The sequence below is a fragment of the Hemicordylus capensis genome, chromosome 6 (assembly GCF_027244095.1).
Source record: "Hemicordylus capensis ecotype Gifberg chromosome 6, rHemCap1.1.pri, whole genome shotgun sequence".
NCBI lineage: Eukaryota > Metazoa > Chordata > Lepidosauria > Squamata > Cordylidae > Hemicordylus > Hemicordylus capensis.
Window position 1 is genome coordinate 107,423,244 of NC_069662.1, and position 14,047 is coordinate 107,437,290.

Sequence of the window (14,047 nt, forward strand, 5' to 3'; positions counted from 1 at the left end):
CATACAACGGATCACTAGTTGGTACCAAAATTCTGATTTAAGGATTGCTGTGGTTGACATTACCATGATGTAACATGACACAGACAGCTTCTGACAGCAAATATCCAAAGGTGGCACCCTTTCCCATTTTCCATCTCTGTGTCTCATTAAAAATGAAAATGAACTCTAGTCCAGCACTAGACTTTGCCATTTTGGCTTTTCAGAACTGAGTAAGCTGAACATGGTTTGCACACCAAACAAACAAACAAACCCACCTTTAAAAAGTTTTTAGCATTCAGATTAATTAATAGGTCACTTCTGTTTAAACTGACTTCACTGGAAAAATCATTCAATGCCCTAGGCACTATATGGAGATGTCCAGTTCTGCCACAGCACCACCACCACTTCAGGCAAGTTAGGTTTGTCATCTTGTTCTTAGGTTTCATTTCTATAACACTTCCTTTTCATACTTATTTGTTTAGAAGCAAATTTTGTTGTTTTCAGTGGGACTTGCTCCAATAAGTGTTTGTTGGATTTCAGTTCTGGTGAGGTTTATTATGTCACTAGTGTTTGTAAGCCCGTTGGATAACGGGCGCTAGTGGAGCTGTGTGCTCCGGACCCCCGCCTCCATTCCCCCTCCCGCCATCCACCGCTGCCCGCGGCTCTGGCCGGGCCCGCCACCTACCGCCGCCCACAGGTGCCCGGGCCCACCGCCGCATCGACCTTCCCCCGCCGCCTCGTCCGGCGGCCATGTTGGGCGGCCAGAAGCGGTGGCCCCAAAGAAGCCGGGTATGCAGCGGCGCGGCCAGGCCTCGGCCATGGCTCCGCCGCGCTGCGTCCTCTGGCCGAGGCGTCGGCTTTGCCGCCGCCTTGGCCAGTGTCCCCCGCCGCCACTTACCCGGCTTCTTCGGGGTGGCCGCTTCTGGCGCCCAACATGGCCGCCGGGTGCCGGCGTTCGCGGCTGCCTTGCTCTGTTCTGGGCATGCGCGAAGCGCATGCCCAGAACAGGCCAGGCACGGACGGACACCAAGCGTTTTATTAGAGAGGATGAGATATTCAGAAATTCTGATGATGATGGATTCATATATACAAATACTACAAATATTTATATACTGCATATAAGTAAGTGCTTTGAAAACCGAAGGAAAAGACTAGTAATGGTGGAACACATCATTTGCATGCAGACGGTTCCAGGTTCAAGCCCTGATATCTTCTGGTAGGGCTGGAAAAAGACCTCTCTCTGAAACCTGCTGTCAGTTGGTGTAGACCAGGACCCCCTGTCAGTTGGTGTAGACCAGGGCTGCTCAACTTTGGCCCTCCTGCAGATGTTGGCCTACAATTCCCATAATTCCTGGTTATTGGCCACTGTGGCTGGGTATTATGGGAGCTGTAGTTCAAAAACAGCTGGAGGGCCTAATTTGAGCAGGCCTGGTGTAGACAATGCTCAGATGATCCAATGGTCTGATTCAGTATAAGTCAGATTCATATTTTAGCCATCTATTTTAGGTAATAGTTATTATGAACTTCCATCTCAAGATCTGGAGCTTTCTGGAGGAAGTTTTTAAAATGATACCAGAGTACTGACAGTATAGACACCATCATGCGATCTTTTCGAGCTGTGAACTGCTGTGGCTAAATTATGATGTAAAAATGTCCGTAATACTTCTGTGCATGCAAAGCAGTGGTGTGTTCAGCTGCTGCTGTGCTGATGTAGGCACTGGAGACATAAGCTTCAGATAGCACAACCATGCCCTTCTCTTTCAATCCTTAGTGCTAGAGCAGCCAGCACTGGAGCAAGTGGGGGAAAGGGGAGGGAATTCCTTATAGGCAAGGCAGAAGCAACTCTTGGCTTCTCAGTCTCTCTCCCTTTCATGACAGATCTAATTTAATACTTTGCCCTGAGGTAAGAGTTGAAACATAATAGTCTGTTGACAATTAAAAGATTTTAAAGTGACCTTTTCAAAGATCACACTTGCTCTATTACTCTAGGATTTGGCTTCAAGGAATTTTCAGTCACTGCCAAGAACAGTAGCTGATACAGTTTAGATTAAAGTCAAAGTTGCTGAAGTAAGTGTTTCCATGGTTAGTATGTTATTAGTCTTGGCAACTGTTCAATTCCAATCTTCATAAATTGATTTTGATATACAGTATATGTAAAATGTGTATTTCATTTCCATGCTGGCCGCAGTAGAGCATATGGATGAACAAATTGTGTAGGCATTATATCGGTCTTTTGATGGGCTATTGCCTTAAAATGGGTAGATGTCACTGAAATATATTTTGTAAAAGGCAGTTGTGAATGATGAGCAAATTGCATTATAGTACATTCATTGGTAGTGTAAAAAAATCTGAAAAACCAACAGTTTCAATGATATTTTAAGAATGTCAGCAGTAAACTAATTAACAATTGAAGCTTTTATAGGAAAATTAACTTCCATTTTTTTCATTATTACAGCTGATTTCGGTCTTGCAAAACAAAAACAGGAAAATAGCAAGCTCACGTCAGTTGTTGGAACTATTCTCTACTCCTGGTAAGAAAACATTTATTTTAAAGTTTAGGGGTGCACCTTAGGCTTCTCCAGACATTAGTCTGAAGGCTCGCTGTACCCGTGAGCAGCGGGGCAAAGGGGAGGAAGTCCCACCTCCACTGCATCATTCATCTCCGCACCCCATTGCTCACAGATACGGCAGGGTTTGTCTGAGGTTGGAAAAGCCCTCTCTGTGACAGCGGGAAGACCCATGATTGTGAGGGTGGATTGATCCACCCTCTCAATCACGGGTCCCATCACAGAGAGGGCTCTTCTTGCTTCAAGCAAGTACCTGTGTGCAACAGGATGTGGGAATGAGTGACGCAGCAGGGGTGGGACTTCTCCCACTTTGCCCTATCACTTATGGGTACGACGAGGCTTCAGACTAATATCTGAAGGGGCATCTTTTCTTCAAAGTACAAGAGCTTTTTGTTTATGTATTGGAAGTTTTAATATTGCTGTGGAAAGCAAAGATTGGGCTGTCACAATGTTAGACTTCGGTTGCTCATATCAATTACCTTGTTAATTACAGAATTTCAATAAAAGTAATATCTTAAGGGTCCTAAGGATATCCAAAGACCTCTATGTGTACCATAGCTGCCACCACTTATTCAAAGTCTGGATGGAAGCTTTACAAATCTCCCTGAAATGAATGGCAGTTTTATATCAACACTGCCCAATGAATTGAACCCAAAATTTATAGTTTATGTCATTTGTTAGTGGTATAGATTCAGTTCTTACATTTTCTATGCAATATTTATTTGTTTGTTTGTCTGTCAAATTTGTACACTGCCCCAAACTTTCATCTCTGGGTGGTTAACCATAACATAAAACAAGTTAAAACATACACAAAAATCTTAAAACACTGCAGGCAATCTAAACTTAAACTAAGATTAAAACTTAAAAATTTAAAAAGCTGAAAAGGCTTGGCTGAAGAAGTGGGTTTTCAAGTACTTTTAAAAAATTGTCAGAGATGTGGAGGATTGTATTTCAGTAGAGAGCGCATTCCACAGTCTCAGGGCAGCAACTGAGAAGGCCCGTCCCCATGTGGCCACCAGCCAAAAGCAGCCAAGTCAGGCAAGGACCCAGAGAACAATTGGTAGGCCGCACCACTCCAAGCAGCTTGTCCACATCATCAGGCATCACAGATTGAAACTGATCCAATCTAATACTGCAAGAGGGATTGCTGGACACCACCTTAATAGACTCTGCAGAAACAGTGGAGTCCAAGTCGGCCCGAATACAGGAGATTTTGTCCGCAAAGAACCCATTAAAAGCATCACAGCAGAACAAAGTCCCCGGGGATTGGTCTGAATTGGAAGGAGCCCGAATCAGACTCCTCACAACACGGGACAGCTCTGCCCGACGGGAACCTGCAGATTTGTTTTTTTGCTGCACGCACCGCCTCCGCCTAAACCTTGTGTTCTTATGTTCCTATGTCTGTGTGCATGTGTGTGCTTCAATTCCTCCTTTCCTTTCTCCCTTTTCTATTTAGTATTGCTATTTTGTTGAAAGGATTTAGAATAGAGAAAGAGGCAAAAAAGCAGAGAACACAGATTGATATTGCAAATGTATTAAATATATATAAAAAGAAAACAGATTTTTCTGTTTGATAATAATAGCTTAGATTCTAAGAATTTGATAACAATAAATGAATCCAGGGAGAAAAATAAATTCCTTATTACATGTATAGGTAGCAGTGTGGCCTCATTCCCTTATGTCTGCCAAAAATCAGATTACTAGTTTTCTTGTCACCGTTCTTGATATATTTTTATTTATTTTTATTTTACATATTTTTATACCACCCAAAACCTACGTCTCTGGGCAGTTTAAAATAAAATAAAAACAACATTAAAACATTAGTTAAAAACAAAAACAAGAGATTTAAAACACAACAATTAAAAAAAAATTTATATATGCATCCTGTTATGAACTGGAGGAAATCTCTGTATTTGACTTGTATTGACAATAGAACTTAGAAATACATTGGTTTGCTGTTCATGAGTGCCATCACACATATTAAATTGTTTCTATTTTCTGTAGCCACCTTCTGGGTCTTGCATAGGCTGAATTTTATATGTCCTGTTTCATAAAGCTATGATCTCAAATATAGGGCAAACCTTTAAAATAAATAATTTTGGTTATGCTAACATAGCTCTTAGGCTGTGGCTGTTTAAATCTTGAATCCATGACGAAGCTAGAGATGAGTGGCTCTTTGTACAAGTGGCTCTTCCACACATCATTCCTGTTCCTACTGCAGGCAGCTTGCTTGGAGAGATCCTTGAATATCATACTGTGTGGTGGTAACACTTGCCTGTGTGCATCACTTAGAATTTCATCCATCTTGAATATTTGAGCGTATATAAACAGCTCATGTTGTAAGTATGAACATGAGATGATGACAATTAGATAATTGTAGCCTTTTTCTTGTCATATGAAATGCAGTATTTGGTGACATTTCAAGAATAATTAGTTATACGAAGCAACAGGGAAGCTCAATTCAAGTGTCAGCTTGCAGCATAATTTGTGGCAAAGGCCGCACAAGCAGTTGCAGAGCTGACTGGATCTTTTTGGTTTCATTTTTCATTTTGTTATTACTGAAAAGCATCTCTGGTGGGTTGTTGTTTTTTAAAATGTACTTTTAACTGCTCCCTTGGAGTTTTGTTGTTTTCAGGTCCCAGATGCTAGAAGGAAGTGCGTAAAAACCCTTAAAGACTGATTTGTATGGCTCCAGGGAAAAGCTATCCCACAGGGTGTGTAGATATGTAAGACACTGAGGTGTATGTGTGTTTGACTGGGACTTCCAGTAACCAGTCTGTGCAAGTTAGACCTCCATGGAGCCAGGGCACTCTGGTTTGCAATGCTGGGCTGATCTCTACCCTGGATATAGTCAGCCCATGGCCCACTGAGGAAGGCGCTAAAATACTTCTGCCTCCATGCCAGCCTGGCAGTCTGAGCAATTTTTTTACCTCAAGTAGGTATGGAGTGGAATCTTTATTTCAGTCATCACAAAAATGCAGCACAATAGATAAAAGTAGTAGGTATGCAAATTTGACTCATCCTGACTTGCTTCACCTCACTTGCTTAGGTAGCTGACCATGAGTCTGGCTCTGACTGTATCTTCTACTTCTGGCCTTCTGCATTGTCTCACCTGGTGCTTGACCTTGGCCCATTCTCAGTCACACTTCCTATCTCTGGTTTTCTGTTCTGGCACTCAGCCTCAAGTGATCTGGTATTCAACCTTTGCTAATTCTTGACTGCATTTACTGCCTCTGTTCCTTGCCAGCCTGAACCTTAACTGGACCACCTCACTGTGGCCTACTTGAGTGCTTGGCCAAGAAATGTAGGTCTGGAGAATCTCCTCAAGCTTAGCCAGACAAACACATAGAGTGCACACTTTCCTTGCTCTAAGGCTTGGGCAGTGGTGTAGCGACATTGAGCATGGCTCTGGAGAGACAGATGAAGTAACCCCTGCCACCCCCTGCCTTCGTAGCCCCTGCTGCCTGGTTGCCCACCCACAATCTCTGGCCTGCTTCCCTTTGCTGGGCCACGATGCAGTCTAATGACATCATTGCATGGACACAAGCACACTGCCCTATCCCAGTGAGAACAGGTGCCAGCATGGTGATATCAGTAGACCATATCATGCCAGCATAGGTAGCAAGAGGGTGCAGCAGGTGCCCATGTGCAGCCACACTGCCCTTATAGCTATGCACTTGGGTTTGGTAGTTTCCTTGGTCTATATGCCCTGTGGACCAATAGCTCAAGAATTGCTCAGTTCCATAGAGCCTTAAAAACCATCCTTTGTGGGGTTTGTGTATAGCTCTTGCTGAGCTGTAATTAGCATCCAGGATTTCAACAACAAGCAGTTCTGACTGTCATGCAGCTTGCTTGCTGTTTGACAAATGTTTCTCCATTGATCATGGAAATTTTGTCATGAATATCATAATTCACAAAGATGTGGCTCCATTCTAGTTACTAGACTGGAATAATTGAAAAAGGCAGCATAATACTAAATATCATTTTTAGCTTTTGATAGGCTCCAAATAGATATTTGATCCAGACTGAGCTCTTCAGAATTTATGAAATGATTAACTGATAGCAAGACGTCATGATGGAGCCATTTTGTGCAGTCTACTGTGATAGGAATAGAACATAACATTTGTGATGGTGATCAGCTGAGCTGGGGAAGGAAACTTGATGCCTAGTAACTCTAGAAGGTCCCCTTAAAATAAGCTTTATTCTCTTTATTTGATCAAAGAAAATCACACAGAGAAAGCATGTTAAGATGTGATCTTTAGATTATTAGTTTCTCTTAAAGGTCCTTGATTGCTTTAGTTAAAAGAGAAATACAGTTGGAGCACAAGTTCATTTACTTCAATTAGCATACACAGATTTGTTTTTCTTTGTGCAAATCACTTAATGTCTCCATTTCTCTGGAGCCTGTGTACTAAGGCCAAAGAGGAATATTGCTGGAAGAATGGTGGGGCTTGCCACAGTGTGAGAAAGATATCTCAAAGTGAAGGTGCTAAGACCTAAGACCAGCAGGAGGGTCCAGGCATCATGAACACAGATGCTCAAAGAGAGGGAAATGGGAATTATGAGAATTCACTATGGGAGAGACAACGTAGTAATGTAGGATGCACAAGAACTTGTAAAATTGCATCATGGGTAGCTGAGGGAAGAGGGAGGAAAGCCCAGAAACTGGGCAGCGCTGCTCTAGTTCTTGGCATCCATCTTGGATTGCCTCACTTAAAGAAGCCCACCTTGTTCCATAAGCTTATGCATTTCATCAGCTAGTAAAAAGGAACATTGGTCTTACCGTGAAGGGTTCTTTTTCCCTGTAGTAGGAGATCCTCAGGATGGGTAGTGAACTGAGCATGCTTGAGACAGAACTGGACCACATGACTTGTTTGTGGGCGTAGCCTCCTCCGTCCTAACCCCAGTTCCAGGGCTGTTGAGCGAGGTGGTATGTCGAGTGGAGAGAGCTCTGTGTAAGTATTCTGTAAGCTGTAGGTAAAGAAGAAAGTGGGAAGAACTCGGAAGAGAGGTTAGAGAATAAGATAGACAAGTGCAAAAAACAGCCTAGGAGTCTACTCCTGAGGGGCTGCCTTCGTCCCCGATCAGGCCCATCCTCCAGTTGGCCCCGTTAACCATCTGTGCATCTCTACCTCCCAAAAATACATCCGGATGGGGCTGAGGATCTCCTACTACAGGGAAAAAGAACCCTTCATGGTAAGACCAATGTTCCTTTTTCCCCTGAGTAGGAGATCCTCAGGATGGGATGTACCCAAGCTGAAGACACTAGTCCCTGGGATGGGAAGGATGTATTCAAACCCCTTGTCAAAGCACCGTGCGCTCCAAGGCTGCCTGTGCCGCTGAGTGGTCAGAACCTTATAGTGCCTAGGGGAACGGAGCAGCGGAAGGCCAGGTGGCTGCTGCCCTGCAGATCCCTGATAGTGGGATGGGCTGAAAAAAGGCCACAAAGGTAGCTGTGCTTCTGGTCGATCGCGCCATGAACCGAGTGTTGAGATCAGAGTAGGCCAGGCGAATGCATGATCCGATCCTGCCAGTCGAGGTGCCTTTAGAAACTCTGTTCCCCAAAGAGGAGAGACGGAAAAAGACAAGGAGGGTGTTGGACTTGTGAATGTGTCTGGTGCGATGAACACCAAGCCCTGGGCCCATCAGGCTTGTGCTACAATCATTCCCCTGGCTGGACAGGGGAAAGGCAGAATGAAGGAAGAATGTCAACTCTGGATCTACGAAAGTGAGAATTAACATTTTGGGAGGGAGGTGGTGTTCAGGCCATGATGCACTGCATCTAGCTGGAAGGTGCAATATACCTTCTGTGTCAAGAGGGTACCTAGCTCAGAAACCCTTGAGCCAAGGTAATAGCTACCAGGAAGAGGGCCTTATAAGACAAGAGCTTCAGTGGACTGGTAGCAATGGGCTCAAAGGAGTCCTTCGTGAGAGCGTTTAGGAACTCAGTTGAAGTTCCAGGCAAAGAACGCCTGACTAGAGAGGAGACAGGTGTGTCACTCCCCCAGGAATTTGTATGAGAGTGGGCGCAGGTTCGGTTGGCCCAAGTCAGTGGAAGAAAAAATGGCAAAACCAAGGCCAGTGAGGAGGTATGGTGCCTCAGGGTGCTTGGTTGCAGAGGAAGGTCTAGGCTGGCCTGGAGAAAGGTCTCAGGCACCCCTGTGGGGAGTGGATCTCTCTTTGTGAGATCAACCCTCTGCGGAAGGCGAGCCAGGAGGCTTGATATATTCAATTGGTTGATTGGTGTCTGAAGCCGGAATGGTGTCCTAGACCTGTAGTATCTTTCTTTCTTTCTTTCTTTCTTTCTTTCTTTCTTTCTTTCTTTCTTTCTTTCTTTCTTTCTTTCTTTCAGACAGTACATACACATAATAGTAAGACCGATACATGAAAACATCATTAACCATCCTTCCAGATATGTAAATAATTTGATGGAGGAGAATAACTAAAATTATCTTGATTTGTGAACAGAATAAAACTGACCAGATCATAAAGGAAAATCAGGAGAATTAGCTTGATCTGTTCGAAGACGAATAATATGAGTCAATTTTTCCCAGATATGGTAATGTGCCACAAAGACTGGTACCAAGAAGTCAACGACATATTTTGATGCTTCCAACGTAGTGCAATGGAAAATCCAGCCTCAGTTAACATAAAAACTATAAGATCCTTAGATGATAATGTCAAACTAACTTCTGAAAATATATGTAATAGAGGCAACTCTGTCCAAAAGCAGAACAAGACCAGCATAAATGGAAGTATGTACCCCTATCACAACAGCCATTCCAACATAATGGGGACCAACTCTAATTGATGTGGGCTGCTCTAGAAGGGGTCAAATACTACCTGAGAGAGAGCTTAACAAAATACTCTCTAATTCAGGAAGAGGTGGAAAACACCAGCTTCCATTTTGGTATTCCTTTCCATAGTAAGTCGCTAATAGTTTGCTGTAGGTCATTTTCCCAAGCCAACTTAAGGCCAGTTAATGGATAAGATGACTGACTTATTAAAATCTCCTATAATCTAGAAATCAGGCCCTTAGAGTCTTCTGAAGCCTTTAATATTAATTCCACAAACATAGTCAAACTCCTATTAGCTTGCTTAACTGTATCAGGATGTAAAATAGAGGAGTGAAACTGAAGAAAATTTAAGCAATGCTTATTCATAAACTTCTCCCAAAATGGTTCTAATCAATTGGCGTATAGAAATAATAAAAATCCTTTAATCTATTGTGTGACACCTCCCAGACATCAAGTAATTGGGAGGGAGAGTCAAAAGTTGGAAATTTGGGATGACTACAAGTGGTTAACAAGGGGAAATATGGGAGGGCAAAAATTTTATGCCAAATCCCCCAGATCTTAAAGGTGGTACTTAAGGTGGATCTGTAACAGATTTAGAACTCTTAATAAATTCAAATATCAATAACTGGTTGTTGAAATTACCAAGATGTTCCTCAGGAACCTTCATCTTCACCCAGAACTTTTCCAGGTCTACTATTAACCACAAAATATCCCTAAGATGTGAGGCTTCATAGTAGGCCATTAAGTTTAGAACTCCGATACCATCCTGTTATACTTTCCTATATAGTACATTATTATGAAATCTGAACCTTCTGACAGAAAAGCATCTTTGTGGCCCTTGGCCACTAAGTTCGCGCACTCAGCCTCCCGGCAGAGAGTTGAACCGCTGGAATCGGTGTGAAGTAGTGTTGTCTGTAAGGGTGAAAGGGAACCGGACCAACTACAGGGGACCCATTGGGCTCTCTGTGTGGAGAAGGCATAGCCTACTCTTATCCCATGTTTTGACCCAAAACTGGGTCTAAGTGGGACCAAAAGGGGTAGCTCCCACAAATGGAGCAGTAATCAAAGGAAACTTAGAATTATCGCCAGCATTTCAGGTATTAAGCCAAGATGACCTGTATACAGCCACGCCCACCGCTATGGCTCGACTGTGTACAATCTAAGCTAGACTTGGCCCTAAGAGCAGCAGTCTTGGTCATTTAGTTAATGCCCTGGTGAAACCTTAGGTCAGTCGGGAGGGACCATCTTGAACAGTGCCTTGGTCCAGAGTCGAACGCTCGAGCAAGATGGGGTTGGTGGTGCATATCTTGAGGGATGTGGCTGAAGGCGTCTCAGACCTTCAAGAGAAGGGAGTATCAGCGCCTGTCGTCCTGGGGCTAGAGAGGTCCCTGTCCTATGAGTGTAGGAGACCAATTGAGCCCCCGGAAGGGACAACCTTAGGCATGGCCAATGGTTTTGAGGGGTCCCCTGGGACTGGAAATGTTTCTTGGGGAGGTCAACCATCGGTTTGGCCGAGGCCGGGCACTGCCACTCTGCACACATCACCCTGTGAAATAGAGGGGGGAGCGTAACTGTGGATGTTACCGAATCAGCTGCAAGGAAAACTTGTTAGTCAAGGGGCGAAGACGGCTCTGCAGTTTCCAACGGGGAGACAGCACTGATTGTGCACTGTGCCTTAGACAGTAAAACCTTCCGAGTTCTGCTGAGGAAAAAGGTCTGGCAGAGTTAGAAATGGGCGGCAACACATCCCCCCCTGATAATTCCCCTTCCTCCTTGTCTGGCTCCAATGGCCCAGTAGGGTCCAGAGGCAGAGATTGCAAGGAGCCCCTTTTTCTGACTGATGGTCAGGTGGTAACTGGGCTGTAGGCCTCCCCGGTCTTTGGGGAAGGGGAGGGTACGAGGTGATGCCTTTCAGGCTCTTCGTAAATCTCTGGTACCTGTATAGCTACCCGCGGGGATTCGAGCTGGCACCCTTCTGCTTGTTAATCAAGCATTTCCCTGCTGCACCACTTGGGTTGACTGCGGGGAGGGGAAAAGGGGAATGGTGCAAGTTGACCTGGTGTGAGACCGGAAGGCCGCATTATTATTATTATTATTATTATTATTATTATTACATTTATATCTTGCTCTTCCTCCAAGGAGCCCAGAGCGGTGTACTACATACTTAAATTTCTCTCTCACAACAACCCTGTGAAGTAGGCCAGGCCGAGAGAGAAGTGACTGGCCCAGAGTCACCCAGCTAGAGTCTATTAGGGGCTGTTCCACGAACTACTTCACCTCCTGGGAGCACTGCACAGGAGAACTTGCACAGAGCAGATCCTCCTTCTGCAAGTTCCTCCGTAAAATAAGATCCGTTCTCTCCTAGAGCCACACAGTGGTTAAGGGAATTTTTTAGGCAGGAAATTCTGCAGGAGCCCCCTGTAGCTGCAGTTCCATTAACATTGTTGCAAACGGACCCTGTTCCCTCTGACAGGCTCCCTCTTGTCAGTTGCTCCAGACCCAAGTCAAGGAAGCAAAAATAGACACAGGCGGACATCTGGGTCTCCCCGGTCCTAGTCCAGCACTCTAACCACTACACCACACTGGCTCCACTGGGGAGCATGGGGTGTTAACAACTCCTGTCCCACCAGCGAGGGTGGGAAGAAGAGGGGAAAGAATCCCTGCGCCTTCTCTTGGTTTTGCATGGCAAAAAATCTGGGCATACACCAACCACGCTCATACAGAGGAAAAAACCCCTGAGCCCTGGGCTGGGTTCAGGCGAGGGTGGAAACAACTTGGGAGTCACGCGTGTCCCTGCGTGTAAGGGGTGAGGCCCCCGCAGAACTGGTAAGGTCCATGCCAGGGGAGTAGCAAGCGAGGCTGTAGGTGGCTCAATGGAAAACTTTTATATTTTTCAGCGCTCAATCTCCCATTCAAATGCAAACCAGGGTGGACCCTGCTTAGCAAAGGGGGGGGAATCATGCCTGCTGCCACAAGACCACTTTCCTCCCACTGCTCCGAAAAAACTCACGCAGCCATTGAGAATCCTGGGTGAGAAAAGGTCTTTACTTACAGCGGTGACTGCTGAGGCTGTGCGGGAAGCATGTGAGCAATCCATCATGCAGCGTGGAGGGAATGCGCGGACCATCCGGTTCCCCCTCAAACGCTGAGGCCCCAATGGCCGGAGGATGAGACGCCAGGATAGTGCCCACCGGGCTCTGGTCGTCTCCCTCAAAGTGAAGGCACTTGTTTGATTCAGCCTTCCACTTGGCGCCATTTGGTTGCTTTCACTTTTGATTTCCAGCTGGCCACCTGAATCAACAGACGCTCCCTTAAAAGTACATTGTGCCCTTTCAGACGCTGGAAGGCCTCACTCAGGCTGGCGCCTCTATTTCTTGGCGTCCACTGCGCCTGCACCTCTTGGGGGCTTTGGCTAAGTGCCGCCCCAAGGTCCCTGTCCCCATCGTCTGAGCCAAGGCTGCAGTCGAGGGGGAAGCTGAAGCAGTCATGCTGGACTAAGGCACGGCAACAACAAGAGCTGAGAGAACATGTGCGCAGCTGAGAAGCCTGAGCCTCCAAGCTGAGCCCTGAGAGAGTTCCTCTGAGAGACCAGGACCCCTCCAAACAAATGCAAATACTTTAGTAAGTAGCCAATCAAGCTGAATGCAAGCTAAAGGGATTAACTTGAGTAGGAAATCTTATCTGATTGTTTGTTTGTTTGTTTGTTGGCTCCAAATAGAGGCAGCTCCCTTCCCCACCCTTGCAGAGCAAAGCGGAGAGGAACGGGGGAGGGGGAGGGAAACCACCAGGCAGGTACAGACCAAAGAGTTGTGACTCCTGTTTCCCTCAATAGCCAGAGGCTGGTCATTAAGGAGAATAAATAAAACAAACTGAAGAAAAGGCTTAACTGCATGAGCTCTCTCCTAAAACGTCCTATCCCGAGCAAGACAGAACTGGAACGGGTTAGGACGGAGGAGGCTGTGCCCACAAACAAGTCTGTCTCGAACATGTTCAGTTCACTACCCATCCTGAGGATCTCCTACTCAGGGGAAAAAGCCTTTTTTCTGAGATATATTTTAATGTTTTTCTCTTCCTGTGATTATTCTTTGCAGCTATATTTTGTGACTTTAATAGTCTGCCTTTGTTCCTCTTTTATTTCAAAATCTTCAAACTTTATTAGGAAGTTAACTTTTTAATCTTTCTTCTAACTTTTTAAACAAGTTTTAGACTTTATTGTTGGGAATATTTGCAGCTTTGCAGTCAAAAATGGTAGCAAGACAATCAGATAGATTAGAAAGAAAATATGTGGTCAGAAGGAAAAAGTAGAGTGGCAGATTGCTGGAACAGATAATGCATGTTAAGATTGTATAAGAAGACCAGAGGAAGGAATTAAAGAAAAGAGGGGTTATTTATTTGATTGATTGATTGATTGATTGATTTCTATACCGCCCTTCCAAAAATGGCTCAGGGCGGTTTACATTAAAACAACACTAAAATAAATTGTTAAAATCAAAAACTGTAAAAACAACATAAAACCTTTATTAAAAAAAATTAAAACAGTTTTTAAAACCCTGGAAAACCAGGCCAAACCTTTACGGTTTAAAAATAGTTTAAAAACCCTGGAAGGCCAGGCCAAACAGATAGGTCTTACGGGCTCTCCTAAAGGCCAATAATGAACTCAGATTGCGGATTTCTGCCGGGAGTGCATTCCACAGCCCAGGAGCA

The 14,047-nt window shown here is 44.7% G+C and overlaps 1 protein-coding gene across 1 annotated transcript in view; it reads left to right on the plus strand.

The window, feature by feature from the left end:
• NEK10 (NIMA related kinase 10) overlaps nt 1-14,047 on the plus strand; it is a 192,594-nt gene that overhangs the window by 105,207 nt on the left and 73,340 nt on the right. Inside the window, exon 23 of the mRNA XM_053263336.1 lies at nt 2,435-2,510. Within this exon, the coding sequence (XP_053119311.1) occupies nt 2,435-2,510 (76 nt within the window). The remainder of the gene's footprint in view (nt 1-2,434; nt 2,511-14,047) is intronic.